Here is a 19471-nt window from a genome sequence, read left to right as displayed (position 1 = left end):
TATCGTTATTGTTGTCCAAGCGGGGACGTTGGATTCCACGGGGGGGAGGATGTAGCCGTGACCCCTGAGTAGCCCCGAAAGAGCGGGAGTTTGCGCGTGTAGGGTTTGCAAAAGCCCGCGAAGGAGGGGGAGCACAGTTGGCGGGAGAGAGTAGATCCTTGACCTAGCAGCCCCGCGGGGAGCGTCATGGAGAGGAGGGGATAAAGGGAGGTGTTTGCACGCACGTTAGTTAGAGCGCATGGGAGAGGAGAGGAGACGGAGTGTTGGAGTAGGGGAGGTTAAGCCGCCCCGGCGTATGCCATGTGCCCCAGGCCCAGTTTAGCCCTGAGTCACCGTAGGGACGAGCGGAGTCAGGGAACGCCCTAGATAGGTTCCTGTTCACTACCATCTGTGTAATTGCATCAGGACAATCCTATTTGGTGGGAAGTCGGGAACCATACCTCGCAAAGTGTTACTAGTGTCCGGGTGGGATCGCCCTGGACCAGAGAGAGAGAGAGAACGGTAGGAAGGCTTCGACTTGCGTAGACTCTTTGTGAAGATCGTGGCAGATCCGAGTACTGGAGTGCTCGGCAGGTATTTCCGCAAGGGCCCCAACGGTACCATCCACTAATCTAAGACACAGTGGCTGCGCAGTCACCCATACACACACATAGAGACTATCTGTGAAGTAACGGGACAGTGTTGTTTGGGGAATTGGACACGGGGTGGGATCACCTGGTGGTGGGTTCGGGGATTGTGGCGTCCGCCGTGGCGCATGAGTGTTAAACCCGCCGTGGCTTGTTATGCCGAGGCGCGAGTCGGTGTTAAGCCCGTGGCTTTTTATGTTGGGTGGATTTGGGGGATGTTATTGTGTATACATATATCTGATCTTGGCCTAAAAGTAAAGGAATTTGGTTACGGTAATTGGCTGTGTGTCAGTACTTATTGCTAAGACGTCCTGCGAAGACCCACTCCCCGCTGGTGGGAGCTGTCGCAGGTGGAGGCGCTGCACCAGTGATACTAGTTGCGCATACCCCAGGCTCTCCGTGGCAGAGACTCAGACCCTGCGAGCCTACAGGTGATACAGCACAGAGTAGCAGCTTGCTAGCGATAGGAAGCAGGGCTACATATAGAACCTCAATTTATAACAGGAACTCAAACATATACATTAAAACTCAAATGTCTGAGAAATAGAAGGGTGATTAGAAAGATAAAAAAACAGGTATTTGTATCAGAAAAATCACACTAGTAACCAATAACAATATTTAAAACATCAATATTTAAAAAATCACACACAAATATAATATAAAATAATAGAGGTATGTGAATGTCACATGTGTTTTTTTTTTTTTTTGCTGTACACGGTGTATGGTGGAGGGTTTTTGTCACTTATTTACTCACATAACTTTTTTTGTGTCTGTTTGTAGTCTCAGAACTGGAAGTTAAGGCAAATTGCTAAACATATTTATCATAATTATATCATAACACACTTCATGAACAATAATCCCAGTACTGTTGGGTGGTACAAAATGGTGTTCACCCTTTACAAAAGCGTAAAAACTTGTCATTCTTAAATTAATACATTTTTCCCCATTGCATAGGTTTTATAGATATACAGTATCTTAATTCATGCTGAAGGAGAACCTCATCCAATCTCCTTCCCTAGAGACTCAGTTCAGCAATTCAAGTCCCACACATTGCAATGATCTGGTGTTTCCTTCATGAAAATCATTAAAATGTCTCGCTACACTACTACTTATTGTTATTGATAATAATATAATGTTCTAAAATCCTCTATTTTAATTGTCTCTTTGTACAGTTTCAATTCTCATTTGCAACTTTACATTTTTTTTATTTTCTACAGGCTTTGCAGTTTACACATTGAAAATGTTTTGTAGCCACATTTTTTATTTATCACTCCCACTCAGGGGTAAAATGACTTCTCTCTAGTCAGTAATCCACCCCCTCCATGTATTTCTCCTCCCCCACCCCACTCACTGTTACCCTCTCTCTCGCTCTGTTCTCCCTTTCTCTCTTATCCTTCTCCCTCTCATTCCCTTCTCTCTCACTCCCCCTCTCTATCTCCCTTCTCTCTCATCCCTCTCTTCATCAATCGCTCCCCCCTCTCTCAATCACTCCCACCTCCTCTATCACGCCCCCATTCTCTCCCACTCTTCCCCATCTCTCTCACTTCCCCTATACAGGGGAAGAAGTGGCTCAGTGAGTAAAAACTGACTCTGAACAATTAATTGAGTTTGAAAGAAGGGAGCCTAGTTCAAATCCCGGTGTCAACTCTTTGCAACCTTGGGCAAGTCACTTTATCTCTCTGTGCCCACAGCCCCCTGGATAAAAAAAATACATGTATTTGCTGTATCTCTCCCTTTTTTCTCACTCTTCCACTCCTCTCCCCTCTCTCTCACCTCCCCCCTCACTCTGAATCCTGCCATCTCTCCTCTCTCTCTTCCCCCTCTTTCTCTATCTGCCCATCCTCTTTTCCCCTTTTCCTCTCTCCCCTCCTCTCTCTCAACCCCCCCCCCCTTTCACTCAATACCTAGAGTGTTCCTGGGGCAAATGGGAGCTGGGGCCCCGCAGCTGAATGCGAAAGTTGGCCCTGGCTTCCAAGCGGTCCAAACATCCGATGCCGGCCATATGGGAGGGAGAGTGGGGGGTTGGTGTGAGAGGGTCCTGCAGCTGAGCAAAGCACACTCTGGTTGGAGGCCCTGTAAATAACCACAATAGTTTCAAATGACTCTGAAAGAGACAATGTTTATCAAGTTTCTGGTAAATGTTTGGTACTTAATCTTTTTTTGCTTTCAGAAGCTGGTGTTCTGGAACTTGTGACATTTAGATGTCACTGTAAAGGTTATATAATAATCCATATTGTAAGATAGATTTGTTTTAATCACTTATTATTTGAATGATAACATTTACTTTTATTTTAATGTTTACTTGCCCCTGCTTTCAACCCATGTTAAAAAAAAGGGAGTGGGGAACACTGCTCACTTAATTTAGTCATTGAAAGCATCACAAACTTTTCAGCGGTGAATAAAAGTAGGGAGGGCAAAGCTTATACAATTATCTGTCTGTCTACTGTCTTAGACCCAGCGTTGAAATGATATCAGATTTATTGTCACTAGTGACACATGGGACATGGACTTTGTATGAAATGTAACAGCACATGTCTGTGGCTTATATACAGCACTGTGTTTTGTTTAAAAACAGCTTCATTTTAAACTAAAATTGTAATGCTATTTTAACTTTGTTAGATTAGATCAAAGGTGTTTATGTACAAATAAAAACATTATTTGTTACAATGACTATGTTACTTTAGGGACAAATAAAACAGTGGATAAATAATTGAGGTATTCAGTAAATTTTATTCCTGTTCTTATCCTTTTCATATTTACATTTAATATAATTTCCAGACAGATGGCCACTATAGAGAGCCATTGCATTTTCAGTAAACTCATACAAATGCCCAAGAGGAATAACAAGTTTATCTCCCAAGTATTTGCTTTTAACAGGTAATAAATAAACAAAGGGGAACTGAAAGACATGCCGGCATTTAAAATAGGGTATCATCTTCTCCAATATAAATGTTTCATGCCTTGGATCTACCTAATTACATACCTCAGTGTGTTGTATTTTAAATTCAATAGGAATATATTACAATATTTAAATGCTCATCATACTTACAAGAACTAGTAAGAGGTTTAATTAGTGACTGTATACAAATCATTCTGTGTATAGAAAGGTTAGCATCCTCAGAAATATCAATAGAACCAAAGTTTCGTATCACCATGGGCATTGATTCTTGCAAACTTACATGTGTATTTCCAATAGCAGAGTTACTTTCTTTCTCTGTCCCAGTGCCTGTGGTTTTAATGAACATCTGCAAAAGATATGAGCACAAAGTTATGTTACGATCATACATTTCAGAGCTCTCGATTGAGGTGAGAGATGTGTGGGTGCTTTTCCAGCTTACTGCACTTTAGAAAGTTTGCTCACTTCATGCCATTGCAAGCGGTTTCAGTCACTAGTGTGCATTATCTTGCCTAAAAGAAATGTCGATTCTACACTGTAGGTCTTTCATACAGTAGATTAAATTATAGTGTATATTCCATTTGGAACCTATGAGGTTTTGACAGTTCTATACCACATAATTTAACGGATTGCTATTAATGGGGAAACTAAATGGTTAGCAAATGGCAAAGACTTAACAGCCTAGGATTTCCACTTTCAAAATGTGTTCAAACCTTTGTTTCAATAACTTCTCTATAATTCTACATGCTTATCCCAGCAGTATAATATTTAAGAGTTTGCTTTTTCTTGTCTGAAATCCTCAAAACAGATGAAAAAATTAAATTTGTGCACTTTTGGAGGCCTGACCCCACCCTACTATTAGCTATATTAGTATGCAGCCCAAATTAGTCTATTGATATTTACCTAAGAATAAAATAAGATGGGTGGAAATTGAGAATAATCCTGTTTATCCTACCGTTGCTTCCAATCTCCTTTGGCTTTCAAAACTGGCCTGCTCTAAAGAAGCAATGTCTGTTCCCACAGTAGAAAGGGGGGGGGGGGGGGGGGCGGGGGAGGTTCCTGCTCAGCTGTGAATAATAACTTCCTAGAGAGGTGCTATCAGGGATAATTGAATATGTGAGTGAACGGGAGGGGAAAAATCCCTAAATGATGCACTCTACTCTACTAATATATAAAACAATACATTTTTATTAAAGTATAGGTAAACACTAGAACTAATTAAAACCTAACAGGATGCGCTAAGGGAAACCAAAATATAGGTTTCACTGTTGTCAAATAGCATGGATATATTCCAGAGAGCCAGATATGCAGACGTTATTACACAGTAAATGATGTCATGGAGGTAGTGATATAATGAAGGGTGACCCTGCCTGATTTAAGGATGGGAGTAGTATTGTGCTTGGTGATATCCTATGTTTAAATATCTTGTATCACTGCATCAATGGTAGCTCCAAAATGAGGCTTGCTAAGGCGCAATAAATGACAGCCTAGCCAGACTTCATAAGTTAGCAGTGATGTCCCCACAATGGAGGACAGCAAAGTAGTGTAGCGTAAGACCTACTCACAGACCCACTTGGTGTATGAAACAGCCTTGATCACTCGCTTCTGCTGATTAGCTTAACAGGACACAGACACCCAAAAACCACCTCTTACTAGCTAGTGGGATCCACCTTGGTGGCCCACATCATGTTTAAACTCATCAAATATGTTGTACCACGGCAGACAAGAACTGAATACCTATGTGTTCGTCGCGCAACAGACATCACTGTGACGTCATCCCGACGCGCGTTTCGTTCCTAAGGGACGGAACTTTTTCGGGGGTAGGAGGTTCCCTGCAGAGGTCTGGTATTTCAAGCCTGCGGTTGCCATGGTGAGATGCTGACATCACCAAGTGGGAGTATACTTGTTCCTTGATGCATAGCAAACCGGCAAGTAACATTTAAAGTGATACTTATATTGCCTCATGCCAGGGAAAACCTACTATTCTAAAACCAAGGCAAATATACAAAATTAAAAGTGAAAATAACATAAACCAATGACTCGTGTGGTGTTATTTATAGCTATTATTGTTTTGGCACAATGCCAAGATATTGCGTCCTAACGTGTTTACACATTTAATGACGCCAATCCAATGTGTCATGTTGTTAACTGAGCATATGATCAGGGTCATAAACTTATATAGGGTGTATACTAGAGCAACATCATCTCATATCATAACTGCATGTTTTATGCCATTGTCATAAGAAGGTGACACTATAAATGGTACTAAAGGAACGCAGAGTAGTTAAAGTCCTCATTTAACCAATTTGGGGATTGTGTTCCCAGGTTAAAGATTCATCTTGCCTCCTTTCTTAATAAGGCATTGTCAATGTCCCCTCCACGGAGTCCCAGGGAGACATGTTCAATACCCTGAAACCGGACAGATGTTATGTCCCCTTGATGTAACCAATTTATGTATCGTGCTAAAGGTGTATCTGCACTGTTCCTGATGGCACTGGTATGCTCCAAAATGTGGCGACGCAGTTGGCGTGACGTTTTACCAACATACATCAAGCCACATTTGCAGGTTGCTAAATAAACAACGCCACATGTTTTACAGTTAAAGAATTCTTTAATTGTATATGTTTTTGAACCACTAATATTATGAAAAGTTTTTGGGAGCTTGATAAAGTTGCAAGCTTTACAGGCTCCACATTTAAAGGTGCCTGTTGTGGTGTTAGTTAGCCATGATGTCACTGTCGGTGTTTTGTAATGGCTATGCACCAAAGAGTCACACAGATTTTTAGATCTTCTATATGTAATAGATGGGGTGTCAGAAAGCACTTTCCTGTATGTTTCGTCCTCTAAAAGGATATGCCAGTGCTTATTGATCACTCCTTTAGTTTCCCTCCACTGTTTACTGTACGTGCCAATAATTCTTATTGGACTGGGTTGGTTATTTATCTCTTTTTTACCGTATAGTAAGGTGTTTCTGTCAGACTTTTTGGCGCGTTTATACGCCTTATTGATGCAACTTTTACTGTAACCCCTGTTAAGAAATGTTCTACTCATCACATCAGATTGCTTCTCAAAATCTTGATTAGTGTAACAGTTTCTTTTAACTCTTAGAAACTGTCCCACAGGGATTCCTTCAACTAACGGGTTCGGATGGTGGCTGGTAAATAGTAGAAGATTATTAGTGGCTGTAGTTTTGGTATGAACTGTAGACTGCAGTAAACCTTGTTCATCTTTGTAGATTTCCAGATCCAGAAAAGTTATTCTGTTCTGGTTAATTTCACTGGTTTATCGCAGATTGTGGTTATTCTTGTTCATAACCTTAACAAAGTTGTTAAACTCCTCTACTGTGCCATTCCACACACACAGCACATCGTCAATGTAGCGAGACCACAGTTCGACGTGCTGTGTGTGTTTATGCATCTCTTGGATGAAAACTTTGGTTTCCTCCCACCACCCAAGGTAAATGTTGCAATACGTGGGCGCACATGTAGTGCCCATCGCTGTCCCTTGGAGTTGGTGATAGAAAGTGCCCTTGAACAGAAAATAGTTATGTTTCAGCAGGAAGTTTAGGAGTTTGAGTATGAATTCATTATGTTTTTGATACTCTGAGCTTCTTGCTCTTAGAAAATGTGGCACAGCTCCAATCCCCACTGGGTGCTCTATACTGGTATACAAAGATTCCACATCTAATGATGCTAGAAATGTATTCTTAGAGATTTGTATACCATCTATTTTCCTCAAGATATCTGTAGTATCTATAGTGTGGGAAGGAAGACTGGTCACTTATGGTCTCAAGACCTAATCCAAGTAGGTACTGGCGTGCTCATTAAGAGATTCAATCCCGGACACAATTGGTCTTCCTGGGGGATTTTTTGCGTTTTTATGGAGTTTCGGTATGCTATAGAATGTGGCTACTTTAGGCTTCACAACCAACATCGCAAACGCACATAGTGAAGTTTGTAAAAATATATATGTGTATATTATAAGGGTAAGATATCTGCGTACATCAGATTAATTGGTTTACAGCATTTGATGTGCAATACATGAGTTACCAGTCGTCGCACTGCCACCACCGGACCTCAGGATTTCCCCTTCACAGCCTCAGGACAGGCTGTCACGATAGTGGTGTGGAGCCTCCACTCCGGTGCTGTGTATGGATTGATGTCTTTTGCCGACTACTGCCGTCACTGCCGCTCACTTGTCAGACCTGCCGCCGTCTGCAACTGCCTCCAGCACCTCAGATCACGCTTGGTGTCCTTTGCTGATCGCGACCGTTGATGACGCTCTCTCCTCAGGCCTGCCGCCGCCTGCAACCGCTTCCAGCACCTCAGATCACTGGGTATATTGTTCACAAGTCCCGTGGGGTTTTTTGCGACCGTCCGTAAAGGGAGGTTTAGCGTAAAGCATGACGGTGTCGTCACTCCAGTCTCTCGAGTGCAACTGTATTGAACAATAAGTCCAATGTGGATATACCACGCAGATAGTGGAACACAATACTAGGAATATTAAAAATACTCTTTATCCAATGCGTTTCGAAGCGTAAGCTTCTTCTTCAGGGATAAATTTGTCTAAATTTAGGGCATATATATACCCTTTAACCACCGCTGATAGGTCAAACTCAGAGGTATGTGAACCAATCGGTTCAGCACTCAGCAACATCCCACAGATGTGGGTATAATGAAGTAATTACTTCTTTGTGTGCTGATCTGGATTAACCTCATCAGCCCTGGTTTAGGAATAAAATTACATATTAAACAAGTTTTTATTATGCACATAACACAATTAGACTAAAATCACACTAATAAAATTGCCAATGATTAGGAACTTTCAATGGCTCTGAAATAAAACAAACAGAAAATGAATAACACATATACATATAACATTACTTAATATGAATGGGTATCGTGGATGTTTACCATATCTTTACATGGGACTAAACGCATAGCTCATAGAGGACAGACCGTACTGTATATATTGCCTAATGAAACATATTACTTAATATAGACACCACAGGTCTATGTTCTCATTTAGACCTTTTGGACCTAAAGACTTAAGTTTGTGGATCCAGTATGTTTCTTGGACCGAAATATCTTTTATTCTGTCTCCTCCACGTCTATTTTGAGGGATAGTTTTAATCCCTTTAAAGGTTAGGGATGAGGGATCTTTGTTGTGATGGGTAGAGTAATGACGACTTACACTGTGAGTCTGTAGGGCATGCTTTATATTTCTCACATGTTCTTGAATACGAGTTTTTAGACTGCGTTTTGTGCGGCCTACATATTGCAGGCCGCATGGGCATTCCAGTAAATACACTATAAATCTTGTATTACAGTTAATGAATTCTGTAATACTACTGTATACACTTTTTGGTCTATATTTGATCTAAAGGTTTTACGTTCAGAATGAAGGAGTTTACATATGCAACATCTCCCACACGGGAAATTCCCTATTATTTTATTGTTCATCCAGGTTTGGGCAGATTTATTAACCACAGATTTCCCAATGTCACACGGGACTAATATATCTTTTAGGCTGCGTGCCTTCCTGTATATAAATTTGGGAGATGTGCTAATATGTCCACTTAGGATGGGATCTGTTGATATAATACCCCAGTGCTTTTTTATATATGGTAACTCATGTATTGCACATGAAATGCTGTAAACCAATTAATCTGATGTACGCAGATATCTTACCCTTATAATATACACATATATATTTTTACAAACTTCACTATGTGCGTTTGTGCTGTTGTCTTTTTTGTGTTTCAGTTTCCTTGGGGGTTATTTATCCCTATTCCTATAGCTGCAGACCACTGTCGATTGATTTAGAGGTTGTACAATTTATTTATTTATCACAAAGGTTGGTGAAGGGTAAAACATTAGAAAGAGTAATTTGCGCACTTTACTTATTTGTTTTTTTCTCAACCAACATGTATTTGTATTCCTGCTGTGATATCACTTTACTATCTAGGACTTCCTGTAAGATTTTCTGAAGGTCTTTGAAGTAAGTGATAGTTGGATCATATGGTAATACTTCATAGCAGCTTTTGTCACTGAGTAGCCTGACATTTTCTAGAACAAATCTGTCTTCCTCCATAATGACGATATTTCCGCCTTTATCAGAGGGTTTGATTATAATCCCTTTTAAATCTGTTAGTTCTTTCAGGGCACTTTTTTCATTTTTAGTCATGTTTTCCTGTCCCCCTCTGGAGGACATTTTTTGTAAATCCCTTGTTACTAATTTGAGAAACATACTGATATTTGTGTCTGAGCTTATAGATGGTGTAAACAGACTTTTTGGTCTAAGGGTAGTGAAGGGTCCAAGGCCAGGTACTTTGTCGTTTTCATCTTCTAGGGACATGTGGGTTCTTAAATATTCACAATCTTGGTCATCTGCTAGATCTAGAAATTCCTGGGGTAATGTTAGTGTTTCCCTTCTTTTATGGAATTTCTTTAGAGCTAGTTTTCTGCCAAAGAGATTCATGTCTTTGACCCAATTAAATACATTGAAGTTACATGATGGGGTGAATGACAGGCCTTTTTAAAGAACCTGTTCCTGTAGGGGTGTGAGGGTGATAGTTGTTAAATTGATCACTTGTAGTTTATTTTGATCTTTTACTGGGGTTGGAGGCGATGCCTCCTCCAATTCCTCCCTCTGCCCCTGTATCCCCATATCTCCCTGTTTCTTAATTTTTCCCTTGCCTTGTCTGGTTTTTCTCCCCTTCCTCTTTGACCCCCACCTCGTCCACTCCTCCCCCGTTGTGTCTCTAAAAAAGACTGGGGGTTGGTATTAACTGTATTGTCTGGATTTGGGGTATTCTCCTCAATATCAGAGTTTTCCCACTCCGTGGACGATTCGTGGTATTCTTTATGTTGGTTCTTATGTGGTTTATAGATATTACCTGTTTTAAAGTCATTGGCATCTCGCAAAAATTTCTTATGTTTACATTCCTTTATTTCTTTTGTGAATTTGTCAATATTTTTCTTTAGTTTTAATTCTAACTCCACGTAATCAGATTTCTTAGACCACTTATCTGTCAAAGCAAGCTCACAGTGTCCAGCTCCCTTTCTGTCTGGGATAAATGGGTGGCCAAGGCTAATCTGTCCAGTTTCCCTTCCCCCTAATGCCTCTATTTAAAAATCCTATCTTTCAGGTTCACTGTGGGGAACACATTTTAATACCTGGAAGGACCATTATATTGGTTTACTTCATCACATATTTAAGTCAAATTCTTTTGGTTAGGTTCTTTGCGTAAATTGGGTCCCAATTAGACAAGTCTTAATTTTTGAGATACTTCCAATTGCACCATTTGGTCATGTCTCTAATTCTCCTGGACAACAAACTCAGGAAATGTACTCCTTTTTGAGCCCCTACCCTATGCTAGAAGTTCTCTTATAGAAAGGGAATGGTGTCTTTATACAATATTTCCCCAAAACCTAATCAAAGTAGTACATTTCCCTTTATGTTGAAAGGGAAAGAGGAACTAGGGACTTCCCTTTCAATGAATATGTGGAACACTATCCTCCTTTGTAAGTCAAAACTTTCCATTTGCATTACCAAAAAGAGAATATGTAAAACATTTTGTTTTATTGGTACCTAGTTCAGACTAGACTACATAAGATGTTCCCCAGGTTTCTAGCTCCTGCTGGAGAAGGTGTGATTTCCAGGTTCCATGATGCATATATGGTGGCTATGGCAGTGATTAATAAAACCTGGCATGTTGTTTTTAATATAATGAATAAATATAGAAGTGCCACGGTACCTACCCTGCCGTAATTTTGCTTAATCGCCCTATCTCCATTATCTCTAAAAAAAGACTCTGCCAAATTAATTCTCCACATACTGACTGCTGCCAGATGTTCCATTGCCAGATGCAGGAAACAATTGGAACCTCCATACGATGAATTAATTATTACAAAAGTACTGAGATACTAACTATGGAAAGGCTGAGTAGCCTCTTACAATACTCCTACAGTATATGAGTTTTGGTGATGTCTGGACTCCATGTCAATGTTCTAAATATGCAGTTACTGTTTAACTCTTGTTCTGTGTCCTAAGCACTGAACATGATCCTGGCTTCAATATCAGATAATAAACTCTACATTATGACTCGATATAATCTCAGAATTGTAATGGCGACCATTTGCTTGAAGTCGACAGAATGTATAAAATCTGCCCCTTCTCACCCTCCACACAGTTTTTCTTCTTTCTGTACTCTTCCGCAACCCCTGGCTGTAAAATCATGAAAACTGTCAATAAATAAACAGTGTAATATATATATATATATATTGCAGTCCCGGGGTCTGCTTGACCTGCTTTACTTAATTCAAAGCAGGGAATACAGTAAGTAAAAAACAGATGGGCTAGTCATATGAGTCGAGGTAGTAGTTTATTGTATTTGGTAAGACTGAATAATCTGTGCAGGTTTCTTCCAGTGCTAGATGAGAGGTTAAAGATGCTTTATGTTTGGAAGGCTGGAACAGCTGTCTCAAGTGATACTTAAATTAGAGATGTTCTTAGCACTATATAAATTCACCTTTCATAGATTTAATAAAGGGTTCTGTGATCTAAACCAAAGGAACACATTTATGAAGTCTCAACCTTAAACTTAATTACAGAAGAAAACTTGGTTTACACTAATAAAAGTGTTTATAAAAAAAATTATTCTCTGTGCCATAATAGAGAAGATCGTATTTATTTTGAATTACTCTTAGTGTTTTTAATATTACTTTCAAATATGAGTGTATACGGTTAATATTATATTGATATTGATAGATAACAATATTGTATACTGAAAACAAATTAAAAAATAGACAAAGCATATTAGTTGGGATAACATGCTTCCAGTGGCTAGGGATAACAATGAAATCACAGAATTACAAGTTAATTGCATACTTTTAGGTAAATGTTATGATCCTTTCAAAGGTAAACATTTTAAGTTGAAGTTACTATTATATAGTTGTGCATTTCCAGCTAATGCTTTGATTTTATTTAAACTTGTTATTAGGTAGACAATGAGCTATTGATGTTCCTGATGGGGAAGAAAAGGAAGACACTCTTTTGATTGATTTCAATCATATTTTACTGCTGGAGTGGCAAGTTGGAAATGTTGAGGAAATCTGTCTTGCTAATGTATCAGTTAATGCAATATTAATATATTTACATAGCTTCTGAACACTATTATTTCAAGTTCGTATTTAATAAATATAATTAAATTAATTGCTGTAATTTGACCAATATTTGTTTCTTTTTTTTTCTAGCTCAACAGAGGAGCAGTTTCGCTGGCAAACACAAGGTAAACTATTTTAAACATTTATTATGCATTGCCTTTGGTTACTGTTCATGAGAACAAGTGAGGACACAACAAATCTTGCAGGGGAAAAGTAGCGGTCTGTGTAGCCAACATAAAATGCACAATACAATACCATAAAAAAGTGATATCAAATCCCCAATTGTGTAACATACTTCTTACAACGTTATTTTCCAAGTGTTCAAAAAAGGTGCCTTTGGTCACCACGTCATCATCAGAGGTAGTGTAGCATATAGTCCGGGGATGGAGGGAAGTCAAAGGTCAAAGACTTGATATAATGCAACTCTCAACTCCAGGCCATCAAGGCCCCCAATAGGCCCAGTTTGGAGGATATTCCAACTTAAGCACAGGTGGCTCAATCAGTGGCTCAGTCAAAGACAGCCACTGATTGAGCCACCTGAGCTGAAGCAGGGACTGATTGAACCACCTCTGCTGAAGCAGGGACTGATTGAACCACCTCTGCTGAAGCATGGACTGATTGTGATACCTGTGCTGAAGCAGGGATATCTTTATAACCTGATCTTTTTGGGGGGTTTGGGGGGGCTTGAAGACTGGAGTTAAGCACCCCTGATATAATGGAGCAGGTGATTTATCTCTCTTTTACTTTTGGCGTAATTCAACAGACTCCAAAGTGGCTGAACACATTCTGGGCACTTTCAATTAGCTCATTAGACCTACTTTGCTTCTTTAGTAGTTTAAATAAATAAATGCAAGCCCATTAATCCAAAATAGAAATATATTATCTATAACAGGGGTGCGCAAATATTGTGTGCTGCGCCCCCTGTCTCTCTCCCCCCGGCTCTTGCGCCCCTGTCTAGCTTCATCCGCGTCCGATGACGCTGCGGAGTCATGTGACGTCACGTCACGTGACCTGTGGCGTCATTTGATGCGTGTGATGTCACTTCACATGGCGCCGCTGCGTTGTCATGGCGATGCAACACAGCCAGCTGAATCCCAGTAAGTAAACAGTTGCAGGGGCCTCCCGCGATCCCCCGGCATTTAATTTAAATGCCTGGGGGAAGAGCGTGGGGCCTCTGCAACTGCCCGCGCCCCTCAGAAAAATCTCCCGCCCCCCTAGGGGTTACGCCCCCACTTTGCGCACCACTGATCTACAATATGATACAGTATACTTCAATTTTAATTTTAAAATATTTTTACTACTATGGGCTATATTTGCTAGTCTCCCAGCTGCAAAACTTGTACAAACTGCTAAAAAAAAAAGAACAGTATTTATTAAATAAAATTTAACTGAAGCAATTTGAGTTTTTCCTGTGCTAAATATGGTAAGTTAATTTGCCCCAGTTTTGTAGCTTGGAGAATTTAGTAAATAACCCCTCATTTAATTGTCTACACTCCCCTCAATATCTCTATGTGGCTGTTTCTTTGTTAGGTGTTGCTGCTAATTTTACCTGTGCCAAATACATTTTCCATTCTACATTAATAAGTAAATGATAAGTTGCAATTGCCATGACAAGTCTGTTAATTAAAAGTGTAAAGTTATTTATAAAGCAAAGCTGAACCTGTGATTACAGTATCTTTACCAAATGTCAGCTGGAATCTTACAGAAATTATCATTATTTATGAAGACCTCTTCCCATTTGATAACTGCTATACTATCATTCCTGTCTTGTAGATGGTCAAAAAGACATCGAGGATGAATTGACAACTGGCTTAGAACTGGTTGACTCGTGCATTAGATCACTGCAGGAGTCGGGAATACTTGACCCTCAGGACTATTCGTCTAGTGAAAGTAAGTGTATTTTGTCTGTCTTATCTAATGGAGGGGAGATTTCTGACTCTCACTTTCCGGGTGGTATTGCATTAAAATCCAGTGAAAAGAGCATGTACGCCGTTTTCCGATACTTTTACATTGGAAAAATCGGAGTTTAATGTATAGGTCCCACTGAATAGTTAATATGTATCAAACGTTGTGGACTGTGAATATAAATGGATGACTTTTTCACCAACATTCACAAAGTTGCACTTTTTTTTGTATACATTTACACGAGTCAGCAAGCTTTGCCTAAAATAATTTGCAACGCATTAAAAGTAAATTTGCAAGGTTTTACATACGGCTAATTTTCATGAAATTGTATCGAAAATTGGGGAAATGCTGAACTCTTGTGAAATTCTGGCAACATTTTGTGACAAACTCAAATTTACCGAAAAATTTAGGAACAGTTTCGCAAGGCACTTTTTCAAGACATTCACACATCTCTTGCTTTGAAAGATCACTCATGGAAGACTTTTGTCAATCAACAACCATCCAAACATTCAATGATATACATAACAAATATGCAGAGGTTTGGCAGAAACCAGTGGAAGGGAAGCAATGTTTTGGAACAAAGTACCTATAATTGCATTGTTTTCTAATTGCATCCTGGTGGTTTATTTTTTATCTTTACTTGACTATAATAGTCCAGCTACATATCACATTTTACCATAATCAGTTTGCTTGAATTGATCTACTGTGTACTATAGAGACTGTTTAATGGCAAGAGCCTAACACCGTACTTTAATATTTTTTTACATTTTCTATACCATTACTTCCGATAGAGCTGATATCAGGGAATTTGAATAGCGTTTGATCTAGGATTTGCACATTTGTGTTATGAGTATAATATATAAAAAGCTAAGGATGTCTGCAACTCATGATGTCACCAGTATAATATCACAAGCCAGATATATAGCCTACCAGGTACAACACCTAATGGTTGACTTGCCATACAGATACCCAGACAATATAAAAGGCTATGGATGTCTGCAACAACCGGAATGCCTCCTCATGGAGAAGAGCAAGGAGGAGAGGAGACAGAGAGAGAGACAGCAAGGAAGTGAGGAGAGACAGCATGGAGGGGAGATGAGACAGAGAGAGGCAGTAAGGAGAGGAGGGTAGAGAGGCAGCAAAGGGAGGAGAAGATAGAGACAGCAGGAGGGGAGGGAGGGGAGACAGCAAAAGGGGGAGGAGTCTGAGAGACAGCAAAAAGGGGAGGAGACAGAGAGACAGCAAGGAGAGGCGAGAGAGATAGCAGGAGGGGAGGGGAGAAAGCAAAGAGGGGATGGGAGGGGAGACAGAGAGAGAGACAGCAAGGAGAGGAGGAAAACAGCAGATGGGGACGAGAGACAGCAAGGAGGGGAGGAGTCAGAGAGAGACAGAAAGGAGAGGAGACAGAGAGACAACAAGGAGAGGAGGCAACAACGAGAGATAGCAAGGAGAGAAGGAGACTCTGAGTGACAGTAATGAGAGAAGGAGACAGAGGGATGAAGTTAATGAGGGAACGACCAGTATGCACATGGGGCAGTAAGGAGTGCACAGATAGAGGAGGAGAGACAGCAAGATGAGTAGTTGGAAGAAATAGAGAGACAGCAAGGAGAGGAGACAGATGAATGATGAGGAGAAGGGAATGGAGAGCAGTGTGCACATGGGGCAAAAGGGAGTGCACAGAAATGGGAGGATAGACAGCATGGCAAGTAAGAGGAGGAAACAGAGACAGCAAGGTGAGGAGGAGACATAGGAGAGGAGGGAGTGTAGTTTGTACAGAGAGGAGCAGACACAGTAAGGCAGGGAGTAAGTACAAAGAGATGGGAGGAGAGATGCAAAAAGGAGCAGGACATGATTGAGGAGAGCGTAAGGAGGGAGAAAGGATCAGAAACAGCAAGTCATTACAGGGAGGGGTGAAAACAAAGAGTAATGTTTCATTAATAACCTTTCAGATCTGTTAGATCTACGTATGTTTCGCCAGGTACAGATAATTTAAATCAACTAATTTAAGTGTTTATTTAATTTAATAATCAATTGTTTAAGTAGATATTAAAAACGCAAATGGGAAAATACAAGTAAAAAGTACACATTCAATATTGAGTGCCATGCACAGTGGTCACCATCTGAAAGTATTTTTGGTAGGATGTAGGCAGTGCATTTTGATAGGTAAAATGCAGATTTTACCTTATCGCTTCTCAGAGATCAAGTACTGCTGCGGCAGAGTTTATTCGAGCATTTGCCCGTTCTCTGCCGCAGCAGTAGCCTGGCGCGCGCCCGAGAGCTCGCCTTTGCAGGGTGCCGGCATGTTGCGATTGGCCGCGCATCCGCAGAGAGAGAGCTACAGTGGCGGCCATTACAGGGAAGGCTCCGCACAGGGACTACATGTCCCATGAGCCTCTAGGGAAAGAGTGGTGCGGCTTAGCCAATAGGGCGGCTGCAATTAGATAGATAGGGAGTAAGGCAGTCTGTAGTGCAAGGGAGCTCGCATTGGCAGGGACAGTTATGACCGTTGAGAGGGACAGTTAAGACAGTTGAGGAGTAGGACAGTTCATGCAGTTGAGGGAGAGAAGTAAGGCGATAGGATTTAGGAGTGAGTTAGGAGTAAGTTAGTAACTTAAGAAAAAGTTAGTAACTTAGGAGTTAACAAAACACAGAACCCCAGCAAGCTCTTTTAGGGAACCCTTGGGCCCCCACAAAATATATATATATGTATATGTGTCAAAATGGAGTGCTATTGAGCGTGGCAGAAGAGTGTAAAGCTTTAAAAGTGAGGAGAAGAATGGAGTGTGAGATGCGGGATTTGATTGGAAGCCAGGAGAGGGATTTCAGGAGGGGAGATGCTGAGACAGATCTAGGAAAGAGTAGAGTGATTCTGGCAGCAGCATTTAGGATAGATTGTAGGGGAGACAGGTGAGAGGCAGGAAGGCCGGACAGCAGGAGGTTACAGTAATCAAGACGGGAGAGAATGAGGGCCTGAGTCAGAGTTTTAGCAGTCGAGCAACAGAGGAAAGGGCGTATCTTTGTTATATTGCGGAGGAAAAAGCGACAAGTTTTAGAAATGTTTTGAATGTGAAGGGCGAATGTGAGAGAGGAGTCGAGTGTGACCCCTAGGCAGCGTGCTTGGGCTACTGGGTGAATGATCGTAGTTCCAACAGTAATGTGGAAGGAGGTAGTAGGGCCAGGTTTGGGAGGAAGTATGAGGAGCTCTGTTTTAGCCATGTTGAGTTTAAGGCGACAGAGTGCCATCCAGGATGATATAGCAGAGAGACATTCAGAAACTTTGGTCTGTATAGCAGGTGTAAGGTCGGGTGTTGAAAAGTATATTTGTGTGTCGTCAGCATAGAGGTGATATTTAAACCCAAAAGATGTTATTAGGTCACCTAGAGAGAGTGTGTACAGAGAAAATAGAAGAGGTCCCAGGACAGAGCCCTGGGGTACTCCCACAGAGAGATCAATAGAGGAGAAGGAGGTGTTAGCAGAAGAGACACTGAAAGTACGATGGGAGAGGTAGGATGAGATCCAGGATAGAGCTTTGTTCCGAATACCAAGAGTATGGAGAATGTGAAGGAGAAGAGGGTGATCCACAGTATCAAATGCTGCAGAGAGGTCGAGTAATATGTGCAGAGTGTAATGACCACTGTCTTTGGCAGCATGGAGGTCGTCAGTTATTTTAGTGAGGGCTGTTTCCGTGGAGTGAGCAGTGCGGAAGCCAGATTGTAGAGGGTCTAGGAGAGAATAGGTGTTGAGAAAATGGAGCAAGTGAGAGAATACAAGACGTTCAAGGAGTTTAGAGGCAAAAGGCAGGAGGGAGACAGGTCGATAGTTAGAAAGACAGGTAGGGTCAAGCTTGCTGTTTTTGAGTAATGGTATGACTGTTGCATGTTTGAAGGAGGATGGAAAGGTTCCAGAGCAGAGGGAGGAGTTAAAAATGTGTGTGAGCATAGGGATTATAGTAGGAGCAAGGGGTTTTAGGAGATGGGGGGGAATGTGGTCAAGAGGGCAAGTGGTAGAGGGAGAAGAGGCGATCAACAGTGACACATCCTCCTCTGAGACAGTGGAAAAAGAATCAAGGAAGGCAGGAGGAGAGTTAGGAAGAGGTGTAGGATGGGAAGAAGAAACAGAGGGGATGTTCTGACGTATGGATTCTACCTTTTCCTTAAAATAGTCAGCAAAGTCCTGAGCGGAGATGGAGGAAGGAGAGGCAGCTGAGGGTGGTTTGAGTAGAGTATCAAAGACAGAGAACAGTCGGCGTGGGTTAGACTTGTGCATGTTGATTAGTGCAGAAAAGTAGGCTTGTTTAGCTTGCGAGAGGGCAGAGTTGAAACAGGATAGCATAATTTAGTAGTGAAGGAAGTCTGCGAGAGTGTGAGACTTCCTCCAGAGGCGTTCAGAGGAACGAGTGGAGGAACGCAGCATGCATGTGTGGGAATTTAGCCAGGGTCTAGGATTAGAAGGGCGAGTGCGGCAGAGAGAAAGTGGGGCATGTAGATTAAGAGAGGAGGACAAGACAGAGTTGTAGTTCCTGACCAGGTTTTCGGGGTCTGTAGCAGAGCTGAGAGAGGAGAGGGAGGAGTGTAAAGTGGACTCAAAGTCAGGTAAGTGAATAGAGCGCAGGTTTCTGCAGAACCGGGGTGTAGATGGAGGTAGAGAAGGGGAGAAGCGAGATAGAGAGAATGAGATGAGATGATGGTCAGAGAGAGGAAAAGGGGAAATGGAGAAATCGGAGAGAGAGAAGTTCTTAGTGAAAACCAGGTCTAAGTAGTGGCCATCCTTGTGGGTGCTGGCTGCAGTCCACTGTTGAAGGCCAAAAGAAGAGGCTAGAGAAAGAAAGCGGGAAGCCCAAGGGAGAGAGGGGTCATCAATGTGGCAATTGAAGTCCC

The 19471-nt window shown here is 41.3% G+C and overlaps 1 protein-coding gene across 20 annotated transcripts in view; it reads left to right on the top strand.

Annotated features, from left to right (window-relative positions):
* Nucleotides 1-19471, top strand: part of CTNND2 (catenin delta 2) — a 1535845-nt gene that overhangs the window by 826326 nt on the left and 690048 nt on the right. For all 20 annotated transcript variants that reach the window (XM_075586233.1, XM_075586237.1, XM_075586242.1 and 17 more), the window contains 2 exons: nucleotides 12780-12814; nucleotides 14463-14579. In XM_075586233.1, coding sequence (XP_075442348.1) covers nucleotides 12780-12814; nucleotides 14463-14579 — 152 coding nt within the window. The remainder of the gene's footprint in view (nucleotides 1-12779; nucleotides 12815-14462; nucleotides 14580-19471) is intronic.

This window comes from Ascaphus truei, chromosome 2 (assembly GCF_040206685.1).
Source record: "Ascaphus truei isolate aAscTru1 chromosome 2, aAscTru1.hap1, whole genome shotgun sequence".
NCBI classification, from domain to species: Eukaryota; Metazoa; Chordata; class Amphibia; order Anura; family Ascaphidae; genus Ascaphus; species Ascaphus truei.
Note: the sequence above shows the minus strand (reverse complement) of the source record. Positions and strands in the feature narration are given on the sequence as shown.